Here is a 17,249-nt window from a genome sequence, read left to right as displayed (position 1 = left end):
GATGGATAGACAACCTGCTACTCCATCGTTGCGTGCCCCCCCCCCCTTTTGACTACTGAGATGATAGTTCTTCACACTCCCAAATTTCTAGCCAAGATTGCTTCTATTATCAACTCAGGCATGATTCCCCTAGAACCCTCTCTTCAAGGGACACTTCACGACTCAGAGAGACTTGAGCTCTTCCACACACCCGTTGGTATAGCTAAACTTGTGTGCCTCTCCTGTTTCCTTGTGGTTCTCCCCAATGGCCACATTGTGATTCTTGCACAACCTATCGCTATCAGTTTTCCAAGGCACCTAGGATTGAGCAGCAGAGACTGCACTCTCCTGTCCAGTTCAACCCACTTCCTATCAGTCCCCACCATGGGAGGAGCTGTTTGAAGAGTAAGAAAAAAAGCCAACAAGGTTCAAATGGATATTTCTTCATTCCCTCCTTAAGGATGCAGTTATGAGCCTCCTGTCCACCGTTACACATAGGTGGTGTCAAGATTTGATGAAGAGTTGCTGACATACTCCAAATCCTCTTGGAAGAAGTCCAAGAGACCCTAGATTGCTGTTGGGCATTCTCCATATATCCTCTTGGGCCTTGTCTACACTACGTAATTAGGTTGAATTTAAAGAAGTCGGTTTTGTAGAAAGCATTTTTATACAGTCGATTGTGTGTGTCCCCACACAAATGCTCTAAGTGTACATAGTCGGCGGAGTGTGTCCACAGTACCGAGGCAACCGTCAACTTCCAGAGCGTTGCACTGTGGGTAGCTATCCCACAGTTCCCACAGTCTCTGCCGCCCATTTAAATTGTGGGTAGAAATTCCAGTGCCTGATGGGGCTAAAACATTGTCGCGGGTGGTTCTGGGTACATATCGTCAGGCCCCCTTCCTTTCCTCCCTTCATGAAAGCAAGAGCAGATAATTGTTTTGCACCTTTTTTTCTTGAGTTACTTGTGCAGAGACCATACCACGGCAAGCATGGAGCCCACTCAGCTAACCGTCACTGTAGTCTCCTGGGTGCTGGTGGATGCGGTACTGCCTTGTGGCAGCAGACAGTGCAGTATGACTGGTAGCTGTCATCGACTTAGTACAGGATGCTCTTTTAACCTACCTCAATGAGGTCAGGGGCGCCTGGGCAAACATGGGAGTGACTCAGCCAGGTCATTTCCCTTTTAAGTTTCGTCTCATGGTGATTCAGTCCTACCGGCAGTGCACTGTCTTTTAATCTGCAGCCAGCAGAAGACGATGGCCAGCAGTCATACTGCACCGCCTTCTGCCAACCACCCAGGTGATAACGACTGCTAGTGGTCGTACTGCACAGTCTGCTGCCGGCAAGATGTATAAAGATAGATGAAGTGGATCAAAACAAGAAATAGATCAATTTGTTTTGTATTCATTTTCTCCTCCCTCCCTCCTTGAAATCAATGGCCTGCTAAACCCAGTTTTGAGTTCTATCCTTGAGGGGGACATTCTGTTTCTTGCAAAGCCACCCCTCTTGTTGATTTTAATTCCCTGTAAGCCAACCCTGTAAGCCATGTTGTCAGTAGCCCCTCCCTCCACCAGAGCAACGGCAAACAATTGTTTTGCACCCTTTTCCCTGGATTGCACAAGCAGGAGCAGACGCCATAGCACAGCAAGCATGCAGCCCGTTCAGCTCACCACAGCAGTTATGACCATTGTAAACACCTCACACATTATCGTGCAGTGTATGCAGAACCAGCACCTGAAAAACCAGGCGAGGAGGCGATGGCAGCGTGGTGATGAGGACATGAATACACTTTTCTCTAAAACCGCGTTCCCCCGCAATTTGGAGATCATGGTGTTAATGGGGCAGGCTCATGCCATGGAACACCAATTCTGGGCCCAGAAAACAAGCACAGAGTGGTGGGACTGCATAGTGTTGCAGGTCTGGGATGATTCCCTGTGGCTCTGAAACTTTCGCATCGGTAAGGGCACTTTCATGGAACTTCGTGACTTGCTTTCCCCTGCCCTGAAGTGCAAGAATACCAAGATGAGAGCAGCCCTCACAGTTCACAAGCGAGTGGCAATAGCCCTGTGGAAGCTTGCAATGCCAGACAGCTACCGGTCAGTCAGGAATCAATTTGGAGTGGGCAAATCTACTGTGGGGGTTGCTGTGATGCAAGTAACCAACACAATCACTGAGCTGCTGCTATCAAAGGTAGTGACTCTGGGAAATGTGCAGGTCATAGTGGATGGCTTTGCTGCAATGGGATTCCCTAACTGTGGTGGGGCTATAGACGGAACGCATATCCCTATCTTGGGACCGGACCACCAGGGCAGCTAGTTCATAAACTGCAAGGGGTACTTTTCAATGGTGCTGAAAGCACTGGTGGATCACAAGGGACGTTTCACCAACATCAATGTGGGATGGCCGGGAAAGGTTCGTGATGCTCGCGTCTTCAGGATCTCTTGTCTGTTTAAACGGCTGCAGGAAGGGATTTACTTCCCAGACCAAAAAATAACTGTTGGGGATGTTGAAATGCCAATAGTTATCCTTGGGGACCCAGCCTACCCCTTAATGGCCTGTCTCATGAACCCGTACACAGGCAGCCTGGACAGTAGTCAGGAGCTGTTCAACTATAGGCTGAGCAAGTGCAGAATGGTGGTAGAGTGTGCATTTGGACGTTTAAAGGGTCGCTGGCGCAGTTTACTGACTCGCTCAGACCTCAGTGAAACCAATACTCCCATTGTTATTGCTGCTTGTTGTGTGCTCCACAATCTCTATGAGAGTAAGGGGGAGACGTTTAAGGTGGGGTGGGAGGTTGATGCAAGTCGCCTGGCCGCTGAATACATGCAGCCAGACACCAGGGCGGTTAGAAGAACATAGGAGGCCATCGTGCGCATCAGAGAAGCTTTGAAAACCAGTTTCATGACTGGCCAGGGTACTGTGTGACACTTCTGTTTGTTTCTCCTTGATGAAAACCCGCCCCCTTGGTTGACTCTAATTCCCTGTAAGCCACCCGCCCTCCCGTCTTAGGTCACAGCTTGCTTGCAAAGGAAATAGTCGCTATCGTTTAAAAAACGTATTCTTTATTAATTGATTATAAAAATAGGGAGATAACTCACAAGGTAGCCCAGATGGGGTGTGGGAAAAGGGTAGGAGGGAAGGAAAAGGCCACTTTAAAACTTGTGGAATGCCAGCCTTCTGTTGCTTGTCCACTGGGGTGGAGTGGTTAGGTGTCTGGAGCCTCCCACCTCGCATTCTTGGGCGTCTGAGTGAGGAGGCTATGGAACTTGCAGAGGAGGGAGGGCTGTTAAGCAGGGGCTGCAGCGGCAGTCTGTGATCCTGCTGCCATTCATGAACCTCCACCAGATGCCAGAGCATGTCCGTTAGATCCTGCAGTATCCCCAGTGTTTCTTCGTGCCTCCTCTGATCTTCCTGACGCCACCTCTCCTCACGTTCTTCGGGCACCGTCCTGTACTCTGCTATTGTGTCCCTCCACACAGCTCTGTCAGTGTTGGACGACTTTATGAGCTCAGAGAACATGTCATCACATGTGCGTTTTTTTTGCCGCCTTATCTGTGATAGCCTCTGAGATGGAGGCGGGAGGCTTGAAACATTTGCAGCTGCTGGAGGAAAAAAGGGAGTGAAGTATTTAAAAAGATACATTTTACAGAACAATAGCTATACTCTTTCACAGTGAACAACGCTATTCACATTACATAGCTCGTGATTTTGGTACAAGGTCGCATTTTGCATCTTATATTGAATGCCTGCAGCTTTGGTGTTAGGGATCACACACGCAGGGCTGGGCAACAGAATTCGGCTTGCAGGTGGCCATGGTAAGCCGTAGTCTTTCGGCTTCTAGAACCTTCATAACAGCAGCCCTCTCCTTTCCCATTACCAAGCAAAGCCCATGGCGTTGGCCATTTACTGTCGCAGTTTTCCTGTTAATGTGCAGCAGCAGAAACCAAACTAACCCCCTCCCCCATCCAATTCTCTGGGATGATCGCTTTTCCCCTCCCCCCACCGCCTGGCTGGTATCAGGGAAGATCCCTGCTAGCCAAATGTGAACAGCTCAGTGCCAATGCACCCCCCCCACCGCGTGGCTTACTGCGGGGAGGATTTCTTTTCAGCCACAGGCAAACAGCCCAGTAGGAAAGGCACCTCTGAATGTCCCCTTAATCAAATTCCCCTATTTCAACCAGGTTACCATGAACGATATCACTTTCCTGAGGATAATACAAAGAGATAAAGAGCAGATGTTGCTTGAATGCCAGCAAACACCGGGACCATACGCTGCCAGGCTTTGTCATGCAATGATACCAGATTACTTGCTACTAGCATGGCATGGTAAAGTGTCCTACCATGGAGGACGGAATAAGGCTGCTGTCTCCAGAAACGTTCTGCAAAGGCTTTTAGAGTACCTCCAGGAGAGCTTCATGGAGATGTTCCTGGAAGATTTCCGCTCCATCCCCAAACACGTTAACAGACTTTTCCAGTAGCAGTACCGGCCACGAATGCATCCCAAGTCTTCAGGGCTACTTAATCATTAAAAAACGCTTGCTTTTATAACATGTATTATAGTTAAAAAGGTACACTCACCAGAGGTCCGTTCTCCGGCTTCGTTGGGTTGGGAGGGTATTTCAGTCAGGGTGATAAAAAGATCCTGGCTGTTGAGGAAAACTGTGTGCTGTGTGCTCTCCCCAAGCTCGTCGTCGTCCTGATCTTCCCCATCTGCAAAATCCTCAGCCATGGCGGAGAGTATCCCATCCTCGGAGTCCACGGACAGGGGTGGGGTAGTGGTGGCGGCCCCCCCTAGAAATGTATGCAGCTCAGCATAGAAGCGGCATGTCTGGGGCTCTGTCCCAGAGCGTCCGCTTGATTCTTTGGTTTTCTGGTACGCTTGTCTGAGCTCCTTAAGTTTCACGTGGCACTGTGTTGCGTCCCTGATGTAGCCTCTGTCCCTCATGGCCTCTGAGATTTTTTGAAATGTTTTGGCATTTTGTCTTTTGGAACGTAGTTCTGATGGCATGGATTCTTCTCCCCATACAGCGATCAGATCCAGTACCTCCCGTTCGGTCCATGCTGGAGCTCTTTTTCGATTCTGGGACTGCATGCTCACCTGTTCTGATGAGCTCGCCTGGCCAAACAGGAAATGAGATTCAAAAGTTCCCGGGGCTTTTCTTGTACACCTGGCCAGTGCATTAGAGTTCAGAGTGCTGTCCAGAGCGGTCACAATGGTGCACTGTGGGATAGCTCCCGAAGGCCATTACCTTCAAATTGCGTCCACGCTAACCCTAATTCGAAACGGTGATGTCGATTTCAACGCTAATCCCCTCATTGGGGAGGAGTACAGAAATCGGTTTTAAGAGCCCTTTATTTCGAAAAAATGGCTTCGTTGTGTGGACGGGTGCAGGGTTAATTCAGATTTAATGCTGCTAAATCTGACATAAACTCGTAGTGTAGACCAGGCCTTGCACACAAGTACCTTTGTCCATTGCTTGAGCCTGCCAAGACAATTTGGCGAACCCTGAGCACCACACCTCTAACTTCTAAGAGGGCAGTGTGACCTTAACAGCATCCCAGGGCCGTAGGGAAGGGGGTTCCCTGGTATCTAGCAGTGAGTTTCAGCTGGCTTGACCAGTGTACCCCAACTCATTTGTGGCATGATTTGTATCTAAAATGTGTAATGGAGCATATAATTGGAAAACTAACGAATACTGGGGATTACTATTATTGTGAAATGTATGTTTTAATACTATATGAGGAGTTATGAATGTTCTCTATGTTTTAAAGTTTATATTGAACAAATTAGAAAGTGGGTCTTCCCAAGTTTTGAATATATATAAAGCAGGGTTGATCAGTGACAGTCGGATTCTAATTTACATATGCGGTAAGATCACAAGTAGTTGGGAAGTCGGTATGTCCAGATCCCAAAGGACTATGCGTTTGCTTGTCTGACCAGCTTGGTCATCAGGCAGGGACAATAAAGGCTTATGTACAGGCAAGGTAAACAGCCATTAGGAGAGTGTATGGAGAAAGATGACCACTTAGCAACCTTAACGGGGGATAGAGACAGCACTCCCTTTCAAAGGTTTACTGGCCTATAAATGGTGGCACTGAGAATTCCTAAATTATCCATCACTTGTGGGACTAAAGAGGCCAGAGCTCTTTGGATTGCAGAAAGTTGAGTCCTTCATCCAAGGCGGTTGAAAGTCTCTGGAAATTGATTATAGGTGAGAAAGCTGCTTTGGGAAAGATTGTAGCTGGTGAAATTGTTTTAATCTTAGAAGCATATTCCTACTTCTGTTTGTAACCCTTTCTAACTGATATTCCTTCTACTTGGTATCACTTAACCTATGATTTTTGTTTAATAAACTTGTTTTACTTTTTATTATAAACCAATCCAGTGCTTTGATTAACTGCAGTAAGGTGGTAAGTTGCAGATGTACTGTTTCTTTAAAGGGAACAGCAAACTTAATAACCTCTCTAAGTGTACCAGGAGAGTGATGGGCACTTGAGGGAATATGGTTTTGGGGAAATTTGGGACTGTGTTTGGGGTCACCCCTCATAAGGTAATTGGGTGGTAGTGACTAGAGTCAGGCAGTTGTAGGCATGCTGCTGGGGTAAGAGTACTGACTTGGGCCTCTCTGGTTGCAAGAGTTACTAATCTGCCCTGCAGTTCAGAATTGCTAATTACCAGACACTGCTTATTAAATTCAATCAACACAATTATATCAAGTTTAATTATTTTATTGAACATCTCCTGCAGGAGCATAGAGAACAGTTTCAAGTCATAATTGCTGAAGGACAGCTCCTGGTAAGAATGAATTTGCAAGTTTTCCTTGCCTGAGCTGATATGGCAGCTGGCTCCATCTCCATGGCTCTTGTTATGTGCTGAGCCTCATGTTTGCGTTTTAAAACATGGTTCAAAATATGGTCGAAGACCTTCCCTTTGATGGGCTCAAGTTGTTCAATGAGTCCACAGATTGAGTCCTTACACTCTCTTAAGGATTCAAGGGAGACCTTCCATTCACTTGGTATTTATATACCTGCAAACAAGAAGAGATTCAATAGGTCACAGACTGCTCAATGATCTCATCTGTCTCAATTTTCTACATACTAAAGATCAACAGAACTTCCAAAACAGAAACCTGTGCTGTAGAAGAAAAAACCATTGACTGCTCTGACTGTGACAACTCAACTATCCTTATCAGCCAAGCATCCGCTTTGATTCCTTGATCAGGGGTCAATGAACAGTCCGACTTCCTGGATCTGAAGCTGCATCATCCTACCCACGCCCTCCCATCTTTTGGCAATCGTAGTCAGTTGTTGGCTGCATGTGTTCTCTCTTCAGGCTGCACTGGTTCTGGCCAGATAACCTGTACAGCAGGCTCTGATTGAACTGTCCCAAAAGACCACAGACTCAGTTCCGTACTGAAGGCTCACATCCAGATTTATTGTTGATGAAGCATAGTCCTGGATCAGTGTTACACTAGAACATGTATGCCCATGACAATGGACTCGGCTCAGTGAATGGTGGGACTTTTCATTCCCCACTTGGCCAGACAAAGACAATCCCCTTTGAGAACCCTCTTTGTACACCAATACAAACAAGTTACATATGACCCCTCTGACATGGTTAGTTACTAGCCCTTACCTTGTATATGTTGGTTTGATTAAAACATCTCTATACATCACGCTGTGGGCAGTGTGTCCCTGTTATTTTTGGGGAGTGTGATTATGCCATACTTGGTGTTCTGGTACTACCTTTTTAGAATGTGTTTATGTGAGTGTCCTGTGCTTAGCACTTCCTAGGAATGTGTGCATTTTTGCAATACCAGCTCTGTTCTTGCCAGGTTCTGTGAACTTTCAAGTAGGCATGTTTTATTACAGGGCCTGACTTCTGCCCTGATTCAGCATGATTTTGCTTTGTCAGCAGCGTCTGACTTTAGTTCAGGCCTTAGGCCTTACACCAGGCCCCTCACACCAAGCCTGATGTCTTAGGCTCTTTCTTTCTACTACAATCATCTCTGCTGTTTCCGCACCTCATGGGAGCAGATTACTTCTGAGAGATGGGTTCTGATGGTTATAATAGTGGATTACTCTATCCATTTCTGTTCCATGTCCTCACTCCACCCCACTTCCCCCCTTTCTTTTTAGTGACTCATCTCATGAACTTCTGCTGAGATAAGAGGTTATTTTCCTTCTCCATATAGGAAGTCTTGGAACCAGTTCCCATCCAGCACAGAGGGAATGGATTTTATTCCAAATACTTTGATACCCCAAAAGAAGAGTGGATGGAGAACAATACTAGATCTCGGGATGCTAAATACTTTTGTTAAAGTGCAGAAGTTCAGGATAATGACATTTGTATTTTTACCATCTCTAGATCCAGGATACTGGTTTGCAGCCCTCGACCTACAAGATGCATACCTTCAGATTGCGATCTGTCTTTCTCATAAGAGATTTATTCGGTTTGTTGTCAGTCGAGAGCACTTTAAATATCAAGTGCTCTCCTTCAGGCTTCCTACTATCCCAGGGTGTTTACAGAGGTTATGATAATGGTTACCACCCAGCTTTGTCAATAGGGAGTGTTTGTCTTCCCCTACCTCAATGATTGGCTGCTCAAAGGATGCTCTGATGCGGATGTTCAAGTTGCTGTCAAGAACTCTACGACTTTGTTCAGCATGTTAGGTCTTCAACTCAACACTGAGAAGTCCTTTCTCTTACGTGTTCATAAGGGCCATCCTGAATGCTTTAATATCCAGAGTATTGGAGACAGGTTTCTTATGCTAAAACATTTGATTATGCAAATCCAAGTAAGACCTCAGGTAACTGCCAGGTTATGCCTGTAGCTCCTTGGTCACATGGCAGCATGCACCTTTGCTACATTACATACTTAGATACATCTGCACTGCTTCCAGAACTGGCCCAGTATAGTTTATACCCCCAACAGACGCAGTTTGAACAAGTTACTCTCCATTCCTCACCACGTGCTAGTCTCCCTCCACAGATGGAGGAATCCAAGTAAAGTCTGCTCAGGGGACCCCTTCACCCATCCACCTCACGTCACCATAGTTTCAAATGTATCCCTTCTAGGATGGGGAGTTCATTCTCAGGAGCGAACTGTTTAGGGCAGGTAGACCACCCAGGAATCTACTTTCCATATCAACCTACTGGAGCTCAGGGCTGTCAAATATGCCTGCCAACACTTCCTTCTTTTGATAAATTGTCCCTTTATCATAATAACAAAGAGGTCCAGTAGTACTACATAAATTGTCAGTGGGAGTGAGATCCCCTTCCTTTTGTGCAGAAGCAATGAAGTTAAGGAACTGGTGTATAGCCCAACGTATCCTTATTTCGGCTGTTTACACCTTGCCTCAAAACAGCAGAGCTGACGGTCTCAGCAGAGACTTCTCTGAGGATCGTGAGTCTGAACTTGTCCAGGTCTTTGGTGGTTATTGATGTCCAATTAATTATTAGTTTGAAAAGCTGGGAATTCTAGGGTTTGAGTCCCAGAATGAGGCACAATAGAATTCGGGTTATCAAGTTCAATATCTAGTTGGGAACCTTGGTGCACTAAATGATGCAGCGCACAATGATGCCACTCACACTGAGGGCAAAGCAAGCTTTAACTACTTTTATTTGCACAATTAATAAAGACATAAATGCTCCAAACCACACAAAAAGATCGCAAAAATGCTGAGTTAAGGTAATATCTTGTACCATTCATCACTTATACTCACACCTTTCTTGGGGATCTGGTGGTAATAGACAAAGGTCTTGCTCTGTCCCTGGCATGCTAAGCGATTCTGATCATCCATTTTACTCATTTACGTGGTGGTCTGGCCTATTATAGGGCTTAGGATCTGTCAAGAATATTCATACAAATACCCAACCTCCTTTTTCCATATCTAACTTCCTCACCCTAATAATGTTGAGGTGTCATCCTACTGCAGGTTAGTATGTTGTGTTTTTAGCTTATTACCATATACATCAACTAGTTGCCAATACAAGTTCATGGTTAAGCAATTGCCATCGTTTCTGTCCTTAAATATCTAAGCCTAGTATCAGTTCAATGTTCCTGCAGTTACCTGGTATCATTTTGTACAAACTGCTCCCTTAAGCACACTATTCCCAGTTCCCCAAAACTCAGGGTGACTGTTGGGCCACTTACCTATGCTGAAATTTATAGGCTGTGAGCCTTAAGATAACTGGTTAAGTTAATGCCTTACAGGATATAGGCCTGCAGGTTCCTTGTGTTACTGATAAATAAAGTAAAATGCTAAAGCTAGCTCAATTGGCTACCAACTCGACAACTCCCATACTTGAACAGATATTTCTCACCTGGGATTTCCCAGAAATAGATCTTTTTGCTACTGCCACGAAGAGGAAGTGTGCAAAGTGTTGCTTGAGAGGAGATCTAGGTTGCCATTCCCTGGAAAAAGTGATCCTCATCTCCTGGCCGAAGAACCTGTTATACACTTGTCTTCCAACACCTCTCAGCCTCAGAGTCTTAAATAAAATCAAGCAGCATGGAGCCAAGGTCATCTTAATTGTGCCAACTTGGCCAAGAGAGGTATGCCTCTCCGCTCTCCCTGAATACTGCGTGACTCAAGGGCTGGTACCTGGTTTGCTGAATAGGGATAGAACTTTCCTGTTCTAAAGAGGTTCAAGAGGTTCTGCTGAATAATAGGAAAGAATAAATTAGAAAATGATCTTTATCTTCAGAAATGGAAGAGAATTTACCATTGGTGTATCCTACAACATCTGTTTCCTACTGACTCTCCTCTCTCTGAGATCCTGTAGTACCTTTTTGATTTCAAGAATGCAGGCCTTTCTCTGAGCTCTGTTAATTTTCACATAAGCGACCATAACAGTGTTCCATTCTCCAGTGAAGGGAATTCTCATCTTGCAACTTCTAGTTTTATTAAAGTGTTATCCAGCCTGTTTCCACACATCACGGAACACACTGCAGCCTGCGTTTTTAAATTAGTCAGCTCTCAGATTAAACTTCCCTTTGAATACATGGCCACATGCTCACTCTTACACCTATGCATACAGATGACTTTCTTGGTGGTTATCACCTCTGCTCGGAAAGTTGGTGAGTTTGGGACTTGGATGGTGACCTCCCCACCCCATCCCAAACCCATTTTCTTTACTGTTTTCTTTAAAGTCAAAGTATCGCTCTGACCAGATCCCTGATTCTTACATAATATAATATCATCTTGGATTTTTACACCAATCAAACTATTCATCTGCCTGTTTTTTACCCTAAATCTCATTAGTCTAGGGAGTACGGCATCCTTCACACCTTGGACATTGGGAGGGTGGTGTTTCTCTATTTGAATGGGACTAGATCCTTTTGGGCCTCCCTTCGATTATTTGTTCCTGTAGCAGATAGAGTTAAAGGAACACCCATCTCCACCCAGAGACTTTTCAAATGAGTTTCTGTTTCATTCTTGCCTGCTATGAAGCTGCTAACATCCTGCTTCCTCCTAGGATTATAGCTCATTTAACCAGATTGCAGTCCACCACTGTCGCCCTACTAAAAGATGTACCTATCAGAGAAATTTGCAAAACTGCCGCATGGGTCTCCATCCATCCATTCACAAAGCACAATGGTCAAGTGCATGCATCCTGAGTAGATGCTGCATTTGGGACCACCTCATCCAATTAGTTTAGAGCCTATGCCAAAGCACCCACCTTCTCTAACGAGTGCTGCTCAGGTATCATCTGAAATGGATCGCCCGTAGGGACATTTCTCAAAAAAGGAGAGGTTACTAACCTTGTACAGTAACTGGGGTCCTTCAAAATGTTTGTCTCTATGGGTCCTCCACTGCTGACTTTCCTTCACTGCTTTGGAGTCTCATCTCCATGGGACTTTGTAGTAGAGAAGGAACTGAGTGAAGTTTTTGTCCATCACAGCCCTATGTACCCTCAATACATGGCATGATAGCTAGTGTGCATGTGTGGACCAAATGAGCACTGCTGCCAAAAATCTCTGTGAAAGGGTGACGTGCACCTGAAATGGAGCACACGTAGACGCAAACATCTTGAAGAGCTCCAGTTATCATACAAGGTAAAAACGACGAGGAGTCCATGTGGCACCTTAGAGACTAACAAATTTGTTAGTCTCTAAGGTGCCACAAGGACTCCTGATTGTTTTTGCTGATACAGACTAACACGGCTACCACTCTGAAACCTGTCATACAAGGTAAATAACCTCTTTTTATGTGATCTGTTTTGTTGAAATCGTTGTTTCAAGAACAACTATAGGACAATATCTCCTTAGTAAACGTTGGATTTTACTACTCAACTTGAGTAAGAAAAAGCATGAGGAAGTGTTTGACACTTTAGGAGATGAGGTACTTTAATGCATGTGTGGGATGCTTGTGATCGAGGAAGGAGATTAAGGAAATAGAGAGATTTCTGGTTATGTTTATTTGAATAAATGAAGTTTTCTATTAATGAAAAGTTGCTTTACTTTCTTTTCTCTTCATATTGGTAAATTGAGTCATCTGATTTTGAAATCACTGCCATTTTGCTGTCTGTATGTTAGATATTTTATGCCCTCATATTTCTGATGAGAATTTGGTTGTAATTAAGGATCTCTGAACTTCAACAAAATTTTGCCTGACTCTTTTTGATAACACCTTTGTGTTTATCACACATTTTTCAGACTACACAGTCTTAAATCATTTTGATTCAACAAGGTAACAAGTAACCATGACTTTCTGCAGTGCTGGGATTTCCTCCATAATTCTAGATCAGTGGTTCCCAAACTTGTTCCGCCACTTGTGCAGGGAAAGCCCCTGGCGGGTCGGGCCAGTTTGTTTACCTGCCTTATCCGCAGGTTCGGCCGATCGCAGCTCCCAGTGGCTGCGGTTTGCTGCTCCAGGCCAATGGGAGAGGAACAAATTTGGAAACCACTGTTTGTTTTAGATGCATCTCTCCTTAAAAAAGGAAAAAAAAAAAAGGGTTTCTCCTATAATCCCTCAAATAGTTCTCTAATTTCCTATAAACTGTATAAAAATGAAAGTATCTCATAATTTCTTAATCTTCTTTCTCTCTATGTGCTCTTTTTAGGTTATAAACTTTTTTGGTGAAGTTGCCTTTTTAATGTTTGTAAAATGTTTAGCACAGTTCTTAGCAGTAAAAATAAACAATAACTTAAAAAACAATCTGAACATTTGCTGTATGCCTCCTGTTTATCAGTTGTCCCACCTTCACAAAACAGGTTTTTTTGGTCAGGTGTGAAGAGCTATTCTCCTGTGATTATCAAGAGCCATTATACCAAATTGGCTATACCCACCCTATTTCCCTCTATAAAATGGGTTTGCAACAGCTCTTGCACATCTATCTTCATAATTTTACATACAAATACAAAGCATCTCAAAATACAGAGGCCTCCCTACCAACATTACAAAAAGAAGGATTCTAGGTGGACTCCTCCTGAAGGTCGAAAGAGCAGACTGGACTTCTACATAGAATGCTTCCGCCGACGTGCACGGGCTGAAATTGTGGAAAAGCAGCATCACTTGCCCCATAACCTCAGCCGTGCAGAACACAATGCCATCCACAGCCTCAGAAACAACTCTGACATCATAATCAAAAAGGCTGACAAAGGAGGTGCTGCTGTCATCATGAATAGGTCGGAATATGAACAAGAGGCTGCTCGGCCCCTCTCCAACACCACTTTCTACAAGCCATTACCCTATGATCCCACTGAGAGTTACCAAAAGCAACTACAGCATTTGCTCAAGAAACTTCCTGAAAAAGCACAAGATCAAATCCGCACAGACACACCCCTGGAACTCCGACCTGGGATATTGTATCTACTACCTAAGATCCATAAACCTGGAAATCCTGGGCGCCCCATCATCTCAGGCATTGGCACCCTGACAGCAGAATTGTCTGGCTATGTAGACTCCCTACTCAGGCCTTACGCTACCAGCACTCCCAGCTACCTTCGAGACACCACTGACTTCCTGAGGAAACTACAATCCATCGGTGATCTTCCTGATAACACCATCCTGGCCACTATGGATGTAGAAGCCCTCTATACCAACATTCCACACAAAGATGGACTACAAGCTGTCAAGAACACTATCCCCGATAGTGTCACGGCTAACCTGGTGGCTGAACTTTGTGACTTTGTCCTTACCCATAACTATTTTACATTTGGGGACAATGTATACCATCAGATCACCGGCACTGCTATGGGTACCCGCATGGCCCCACAGTATGCCAACATTTTTATGGCTGATTAAGAACAACGCTTCCTCAGCTCTCGTCCCCTAACGCCCCTACTCTACTTGCACTATATTGATGACATCTTCATCATCTGGACCCATGAAAAAGAAGCCCTTGAGGAATTCCACCATGATTTCAACAATTTCCATCCCACCATCAACCTCAGCCTGGTCCAGTCCACACAAGAGATCCACTTCCTGGACACTACAGTGCTAATAAACAATGGTCACATAAACACCACCCTATACCGGAAACCTACTGACCGCTATTCCTACCTGCATGCCTCCAGCTTTCACCCTGACCACACCACACGATCCATCGTCTACAGCCAAGCTCTGCGATACAACTGCATTTGCTCCAACCCCTCAGACAGAGACAAACACCTACCAGATCTCTATCAAGCATTCTTACAACTACAATACCACCTGCGGAAGTGAAGAAACAGATTGATAGAGCCAGAAGAGTTCCCAGAAGTCACCTACTACAGAGAAAGAAAAAGAAAATAACAGAACGCCACTAGCCGTCACCTTCAGCCCCCAACTAAAATCCCTCCAATGCGTTATTAAGGATCTACAACCTATCCTGAAGGATGACCCAACACTCTCACAAATCTTGGGAGACAGGCCAGTCCTTGCCTACAGACAGCCCCCCAACCTGAAGCAAATACTCACCAACAGCCACATACCACACAACACGTGGACAATGGACACAATGGACACAAATCAGATGTCAAGAATTATAACATTCATAAACCAGTCGGAGAACACTTCAATCTCTCTGGTCACGCAATTACAGACATGAAGGTCGCTATCTTACAACAAAAAAAACTTCAAATCCAGACTCCAGCGAGAAACTGCTGAATTGGAATTCATTTGCAAATTGGATACTATTAATTTAGGCTTAAATAGAGACTGGGAGTGGCTAAGTCATTATGCAAGGTAGCCTATTTCCCCTTGTTTTTTCCTACCCCCCCCCCAAGACGTTCTGGTCAAACTTAGATTTATGCTGGAAGTGGCCCACCTTGATTATCATGCACATTGTAGGGAGAGTGGTCACTTTGGATAAGCTATTACCAGCAGGAGAGTGAGTTTGTGTGTGTGTGTGTTTTGGGGAGGGGTGAGAAAACCTGGATTTGTGCTGGAAATGGCCCACCTTGATTATCATACACATTGTAAAGAGAGTGGTCACTTTGGATGGGCTATTACCAGCAGGAGAGTGAGTTTGTGTGTGGGGGGGCGGAGGGTGAGAAAACCTGGATTTGTGCTGGAAATGGCCCAACTTGATTATCATACTCATTGTAAAGAGAGTGGTCACTTTGGATGGGCTATTACCAGCAGGAGAGTGAGTTTGTATGGGGGGGGGCGGAGGGTGAGAAAACCTGGATTTGTGCTGGAAATGGCCCACCTTGATTATCATACACATTGCAAAGAGAGTGGTCACTTTGGATGGGCTATTACCAGCAGGAGAGTGAGTTTGTGTGGGGGGGGGCGGAGGGTGAGAAAACCTGGATTTGTGCTGGCAATGGCCCAACTTGATTATCATACTCATTGTAAGGAGAGTGATCACTTTAGATAAGCTATTACCAGCAGGAGAGTGGGGTGGGAGGAGGTATTGTTTCATGGTCTCTGTGTATATAATGTCTTCTGCAGTTTCCACAGTATGCATCCGATGAAGTGAGCTGTAGCTCACGAAAGCTTATGCTCAAATAAATTGGTTAGTCTCTAAGGTGCCACAAGTACTCCTTTTCTTTTTGCGAAAGCATCTCTACAACATTGTAAATAGTTTTTGTTGCAAATCTAATTTGCATTTGGATCCAAAGGCATCCTTAATTACTTAGTCAACAAACCTAATTCCCTCAACAGCTGTAAAAGTGCTTTGAAGTAGGTCAGCCTGGCTTATTGTTAAATAGTTAATTGCTTGTGTGCTTTTCACCCTCCAATGTTTGATAATATAATATTTCTTTCTGATGATAGCCCTTGTGCATGCTCCTATTCCTGAATAGGCATTTTTGCTGGTTTGAATTCCTTGTTCTATATTTTAAAATCTCACAATTACTCACCTATGGCTATTCTGTCTTTAAAAAAAGAAAACACCTGATTTATAGCAAGGTATTAGTGACATAAGTATGCTATCCTGAGGTTAGGTGTGGGGAATGAGTATAAGAAATTCCATATTAGTTAGTGTGTTTGAAAGAATAAAGTAGACTACATTGCAGCAATATATTGCTTTTATATTCTTTCTCAACAATACCTTTAGCTTTATAGTTAAGAACAATGTATTAGACATTTTTTAAAAAAACAGTCTGTCTAGATAACCAAGCTAAAGATGATATTGCAAAGACCTGAAGTTTATATTGAAGTGACTTTTGCTTTGGAGTTCTTTATATTTTACCCTAACATTTGAAAAATTAGTTATCACAAAGGTAAAAATGATTTTAATGAAGTATTCAAATATGTTTGTAACTATAAGTATTTAAATATATCTTAGAACAGAAAGAATATTTGTTTTTTAAGAGGGTACCGTATCCTAGCATTGCTAATCAAGGCATTTGAAAAAGATATGTTTCAAATTGTTACTTTCCTCTAAAAAAAATAGCACATATGGCTTTGATTTAGTCCTGGCATTTACATATATAATATATTTTACGAAAGTCTCTTGAAATTTTATTACAGGAAATCATATGCTTTCCTTTTGTCTTTTAGCTTGTGATGAATGGAAAATTTTACCAAAACCTAATCTGCATCGGGATGTGAACAGATTTGGACACACTGCAGTTGTCAGTAATGGGTAAATGAAGCATGTTTTAAATGTCTCTGACCATTTTTGCAGGAAGAAATAAAACCTGTGATGACAGTTATATTTACATAAAGTGCAATTCTATGATGTACTGTTGATGTTATTTATTAACATGAATAGTAGCCCTCAAGAACAACGTTACATATCCTGATCATCAGTACATCAAATCATTTATTTGGGGTAGTTGTGGAACATGTTGATTTATATAAACCTTAGGGTAGCACATTTGTCTCGCTCTG

The 17,249-nt window shown here is 44.0% G+C and overlaps 1 protein-coding gene across 1 annotated transcript in view; it reads left to right on the top strand.

Annotated features, from left to right (window-relative positions):
* The window catches only part of ATRNL1 (attractin like 1), a 1,064,110-nt gene that overhangs the window by 237,472 nt on the left and 809,389 nt on the right, over window positions 1–17,249 (top strand). Inside the window, exon 11 of the mRNA XM_077821844.1 lies at window positions 16,917–17,001. Coding sequence (XP_077677970.1) covers window positions 16,917–17,001 — 85 coding nt within the window. The remainder of the gene's footprint in view (window positions 1–16,916; window positions 17,002–17,249) is intronic.

The sequence above is a fragment of the Eretmochelys imbricata genome, chromosome 7 (genome assembly GCF_965152235.1).
Source record: "Eretmochelys imbricata isolate rEreImb1 chromosome 7, rEreImb1.hap1, whole genome shotgun sequence".
Taxonomy (NCBI): Eukaryota; Metazoa; Chordata; order Testudines; family Cheloniidae; genus Eretmochelys; species Eretmochelys imbricata.
Note: the sequence above shows the minus strand (reverse complement) of the source record. Positions and strands in the feature narration are given on the sequence as shown.